At 48.7% G+C, this 5,770-nt stretch overlaps 1 protein-coding gene across 1 annotated transcript in view; it reads left to right on the top strand.

Annotated features, from left to right (window-relative positions):
- Positions 1 to 7: 7 nt before the first annotated feature.
- EHD3 (EH-domain containing 3) overlaps positions 8 to 5,770 on the top strand; it is a 30,025-nt gene continuing 24,262 nt past the window's right edge. Inside the window, exon 1 of the mRNA XM_009881855.1 lies at positions 8 to 293. Coding sequence (XP_009880157.1) covers positions 67 to 293 — 227 coding nt within the window. The 5' untranslated portion in view covers positions 8 to 66. The remainder of the gene's footprint in view (positions 294 to 5,770) is intronic.

The raw sequence follows: 5,770 nt of genomic DNA, 5'->3' as shown, positions 1-5,770 counted from the left end.
TCCCCTGCCGCCGCCCCCCGCCCAGCCTCGGTGGTCCCTGCGGAGCTGGCTTCAGGCGGCCCCAAGATGTTCAGCTGGCTGGGCACCGACGACCGCCGGAGGAAGGACCCCGAGGTGTTTCAGACGGTCAGCGAGGGCCTGAAAAAGCTCTACAAAACCAAGCTGCTCCCTTTAGAAGAGCACTACAAGTTCCACGAGTTCCACTCGCCGGCGCTGGAGGATGCCGACTTCGACAACAAGCCCATGGTGCTCCTCGTGGGGCAGTACTCCACTGGGAAGACCACCTTCATCAGGTAAAAGCTGGCTGCCTGCCTTCCTCCCTCTCGGGTGTGCCCGCACCCTCGATGCCCGTGGGCTGTGGTGGGACAGAGGGGGTCCCTGCTACCCATGCTGCACCTTGATCCCTCTTCTCTTTCCCCTTCTGTGCCCCTGGTGGCCCATCAACAGCTTTCAATTGAAAAGCCACCTCCATTCAAACTCTGACGGAGTTCCTTTGCAAGGACAGAGCGAGATCTGTTAAACACCGACGTGGCAAAAAGTAGCCCAGGGCAGGGCTGAGGAGTGCAGGCAGGGCATTATTAGCAAGGAGATGTGAGTCACTCGGGGCCCCCTTGGCCGTTCAAAGTGCAAAGGCTGATGGAAGCCTCACGCAGGGTATCCCTGTGACTGCTCAGGTCAGGGTAGCCCCTCTCACAGCCATTCTTTTCAACTTGATGTAGCTTTTGGGTGGTAGGGCAACCAACAGCCTAGGGAACCTTCAGGTGGGTGCTTGGGTTTATTAATGGTCTGCGTCTCATACTTGTGTCTGTCTTGCTCTGCACTGTGCCCAGAGGAAACACTCAGAGAGAAGCATGTCTGCTCGGGTGTGTGTGTACAAGAGAGACCTGCCCATCTTCAGGGCCCCAAAAATAAGCCCTGGTTTAACTGTGGCTTGCTCTGCTGAGATGCTGGGAGGAGCAAGCTTGTTCCAAACTGTAAAGAAAGGGCAGCTGCCAGCAGCAGGTTTGATGTGAAACTGTCAAAGAGAGGGTTAAACTGTTCCAGCTGGACTTGATTGTGGGGATCTCTGTTTGGCCACGCTGCTAGTTCAACTTGCAGCAGCCTTTCTCTTGGGATCATAGCTGAAGCTGTGCTGTCTGCATTTCCTATGTGATTCATAAGCTTAGCGTTAAATTCCAGCCTTTTTCTGGTGTGGCTGTGTTGAAATCTGTGGAATTACCCCACTGTAAATCTGGACACAAGCTACAAGCAGCCAGCCCTTTGTTCTGCCAGTATTTCTTAGTGGAGGAGGAAGCTGTGGAGAGTAGAGAGAGGTGAATCAAATTGACTGTACTTCTTCAGGAGTGACCTTGAGAAATGCAGGGTTTTTCTTCTGTGCTGTAATATTCCTTGTACTTAATGCCCCAGCCAGGAGCCAAGAACAGAATGCACTTCTGCTACCTTGTCATGCACCCGGCAAATAAAGTTTGAGTGAGAAGGCTTTTCTCATATGAGCAGGTCAAGTAGATGGTGAAGGGACATGAATGACCCTAAGAAGCATTTGGCACATAGTTGGAAAGGGATTTGCTCTTCTGAAAAGCAGAGAGTTGTCTGGTTCCACCCTAGATCTTTGTTCTGTGACTTGGTACCAAACCTATTTGAAAGGCTTTTTCTGTCCTCTGGGTTACTGATACCTCGGAGCAGAACTTCCCCTGAACATGAGGAGGTTGCTGAATATCCTTTCCTGAGGTTGCGGGCTGTGTAACTAGAGCATCTCTTCCTAATTTTTCTCTTTGGATTGCCAGCATCAGCTTTTCCCCGCAGTCTCACCTGCATGCTGTTGCTAGCAGAGACTTCCTGCCTTTGCCTCTCTGTGTTCAGTAAAGTCCTCTTTCTGAAAGCCTGAGCTTCTTTTGCAAGAAGTTTGGGCGTCTAAAGCATGTTCTAGGCAAAAGGAGAGGATTGAGTCTTTGCTTGTGTAGGACGGCAGCAACTCCTTTCCTCTGCTGGCAGCAAGCTGATCTGAGCCTCTCTTCAACCAGTGCATTTCATTTGTGCCTGTCCTCATCTCCCAGCCTTCTCTGTGCATAGGGCTGGGATGAGCCTACCCGGGGATTGTGGTCAAACAGAAGTGACCAGGAGCTTCTGCCTCACAGTGCAAAACAGACCTGAGAAGGCCTTTCAGGAAGACAGAGTTTTCATTGTGTAAAATAGCGCATAAGAAGGTGAAAGCTGAGAACTGTTGGAGAACCCAGAGCCTCTTTAGAGTAGGAGGAGTGTGAAGGTCTGGTACTCCAGCATGATCCCAAACAACAGCAGGAGGTGCCAGAAAAGCGAGTGTTGCCCGTGATAGGCAACAGTGTGAGTTTGCAGGCACTGGTCATTAGAGAGCTGGGATAAGCACCAGATTAGCATCCAGAGTTATTGTGGGAAGGCAAGTGGGAGCTAAAACTGAGAGCAGGGAGGAGTTAAAGGGGAATGGGGGAGGAAGTGGGAGGGGAAACATTATGTCTTGGTATTAGAGTGAAGCAAGAAACAGCCTCTGGACATCTCTTCCATAATCTTGTCAGGATGGGGGATAATTAGTGTTATCCTTGTGCAGCTACTCTTACACCATATCCTGCTTGTACCGCCATGTAATTTAGGGAGATGACTTAGTGCCATTAAATGCTCATGTGGAATTAACCCAGTCCCAGTTCACCTGGCTCCCAGTACACCATTTAAAAAAAAAAAAAAAAAAGAATTAGGACAAAGGACCTTAGCCACCTACCTGAGGTGGGTTTGTCTCCCAAACATCTTTCCGTGTTCTTGGGGAATCTGAGGTGAAGCAAGGAAGAAATGCAGGGCTCTGAAGCACCTAAGCTGCAGCATCTTGCAGGGAGGCTGCTTCATTGTCAGGAGCTGATGGCAGAGAGAAGGCAGTCAAGGTCAGTAATGAGAAACATTCCTAGAGGCTGAGGCGGGGAAGAGGGAGGCAAGTTGTGTGGGTCAAAGCCAGTGTAGCGAGACCAGAGCACTGGCTTGTTTTTAGTGGAACCAGGCTGTTTTTTCCCCTGATTTCAGGGACACAGAGAACTGAGCTGTATTTTGCTATGTGAAAGGTGTAGCGTTGCTAACTGCAGCTTTTCTATTCCTGCTTCCTGCTGTATCTTCTTGATCCCTCTCGTTTCTCTCCTCTGCATGCATTTGGCTGAGGATGTTTCCACAGGGCTGGGGTCTGAAAGGCTGTGATGGCAAGGGCAAGGCAACACCTCTACCTGGGAATATTTGATGGCCACAGCAGGATGCTGCTGGAGCCTGCCTCTGCAATGTTATTGCTTTTTATGTTTCCTGTAAGAGGGTGGGAGTGCAGTACAGAACATTACTCTCCTAATTAACTTAGATTCTGTGGTCTTTTCTAAAAATAATCCTGGCTTCTGTCCAGCCATCCTGCTAATAAAATAAACAAGCCTGCCAGAGCCCTACTAACTGTCAACATGGCTTGCTTTTCTGGTGTAGCCACCCCTTCCTCCTACAGCTAATCATTTACACGTCCTGGCCTCTCCAGACTATTTGTCACAGGCTACACGCAGAGCTCTGGTGTGACCTCCCTGTGTGGCCCTGAACCTTTCATCTCTGCCTGCACCAGGCAGTTGTCACCATTTCCTCCTGCTCTGCCCTTCTTCCCTTTCCTGCCCGCATCACCTCTGCTGCCACACACAGCAGCATCCTGCAGGGCTCCTGCATGACTCATCACGAGAAAACGGCCCCTGCCCCCACATCCTGCGGCACTCCTGCCTGGAGAGCCTGGGATCTCCTTGCCTGGCTCCTACGCTGCTCCAAACCTGCCTGGGAAAGACTCCCCCAAGCTAGCCTGGCATTAATGCAGCTGTCCTGCCGTTTTCCTTTGCCGCCCCCCTCACCAGGAGCAGGGACAGGCCTGAAATGGGGCAAACGGCTTGATGTTCCCAGCCACGTACCACGTCCACGCACTTGTCCTAAAAGCAGATTTGCCATTAAAAAAAGCATTCACCTCTTGGCTAGCACTCTTCCCCCAGCCTGGCTGGAGGTCACTCCCCCAGGCCCTTGAAGGTGTTCAGCAGCTCAGAGTAAGGCATGCTGCACTGGCAGGGGAAATTGCTCACTTTCAGTCGGTGTTTTCCACAGCTATTGTTTGCTCTTCCCTCCCAGAAATCCCCACAAATGTGACAATTGCATGTGTTCTCTAGCTTGCTTCTGTAGCAGAGGCAGCCTGTGTCACTGCCTAGCAGAAGTGCCTTCCCTTCGTCAGATAGTATCAATAAATCCTCTTGTATTTGTCCTGTGTACAATGAGATTCTTGTGCTGCAAACACCCTGCTGCACAATGTACCCAAATCTCCCAGAGATGCCTTACTTAAAATAGATGCTATGATAGTAGGGAGTGCAAGTTTTTTCTCTCTCTGATTTCATATCACTTGTTGCACATTAGGGCAATTAACATTCTCTTGTAGCTACTTCTACATGAGTGGGATTTTTTAATTTTTTTTTTTAAGTCTTATACAAGAAATAAACATAGAAAGGCTTTGAAACATTAGCTGAATGGAGCTGTGATAAAATTCTTTTGAGCAGCCTGGCTGGAGGAGTGTTGCTATTATATGTAGGACTCTTGCTTAGGCTTTCTTGGAAGCTTTGTCTATAAATGACAAACCAACCCCCCAGGCTTTTTTCCTCCTGTTGCTCAAAAGCTATTTTATTACATGTGCATCTCAAACCCATAAAAAACAAGCAGGTTATTGTTACAGCAAGGCTGTGACCTGGCACTGGGAGTAAGGGGTGTTCCTCAAAAGCACTTCACTTCTTGCATTTGACAATTGTTACCACTACCTGTTTCTTTTCCCTCTAGTATTTGCAAGGGGAGAACTCAAAAATTTCTTTCTGTGGATTCAGTGCATACACATCTGTACATCACTCATAAAAAGACTATGTCAGACCAAAAGCAAAGTAGGAGCAGAGGAAAGCCAATAGCAGTGACTAACACTGCAGCGATGTCCATCAGGGGCTAACATTTTTGCATTGCCATCCAGAAGTTCTGAGCCTAGTTCCCCAAGTCTGGCCAAGTGGCTTCTAACCTAGCAAATGGTTGTTTCAGTGTAAAAGAGCTTTCCAGGGAATGGAGCCAAGAACATTCATATGATAGTCTACAGAGCCCTTAGTGAGAGAAAAGTAGCTTCTCCTTGTTCCCAGTTGCTTCAAGAGATGTTACTGTAGCTGCCAAGAAGGTGTACTGTGATCACCAGCCAGGGAGGTGGCACACACCAGCACTAACTGCAGTCTGAGTCTGTTCAGCAATGACCCACTTTATGCAGGAGTTCCTCAAACTTTCCTACAAGGCTTTAGGCAGGTAGGATATATCCACCCTAGTATATGAGGTCAGAAGACTGTTCTTTTCCTGGATTGTTCCCAGTTTTGGGGAACTGCTAAACAGCTGCTGTTTAATCTCAGAGTTGCTCCCATTAAGAGAAGTCACTTCTGGTGACAGTCTGGTGAGCACAGGACTTGGAAATCACTTTGGATGAAAGATATGAGAAAATACATTACAAAATACCAACAAGGGAGGTGGTCAGTTCTTAAGGGAATTCTGGATATCATTGCTGGAGTTATTGCTGCAGCCATTCTCCTGATTAATGTGTACGAAGCCAGATAAGTAGCAGTGATTTATAGTATATCCTGGGCAGGTCCGTCCTTTTTTAACCTTTAGATCCAGTTGATTTGGCATTGCCCATTGGCAACTGAAGATGCATTTGCTGACGTGGTGTCAGTAAGTAGCCCTG

Source organism: Charadrius vociferus, unplaced genomic scaffold (assembly GCF_000708025.1).
Source record: "Charadrius vociferus isolate BGI_N301 unplaced genomic scaffold, ASM70802v2 scaffold610, whole genome shotgun sequence".
Lineage (NCBI taxonomy): Eukaryota > Metazoa > Chordata > Aves > Charadriiformes > Charadriidae > Charadrius > Charadrius vociferus.
This window is presented reverse-complemented; position numbering and strand designations above follow the sequence as displayed.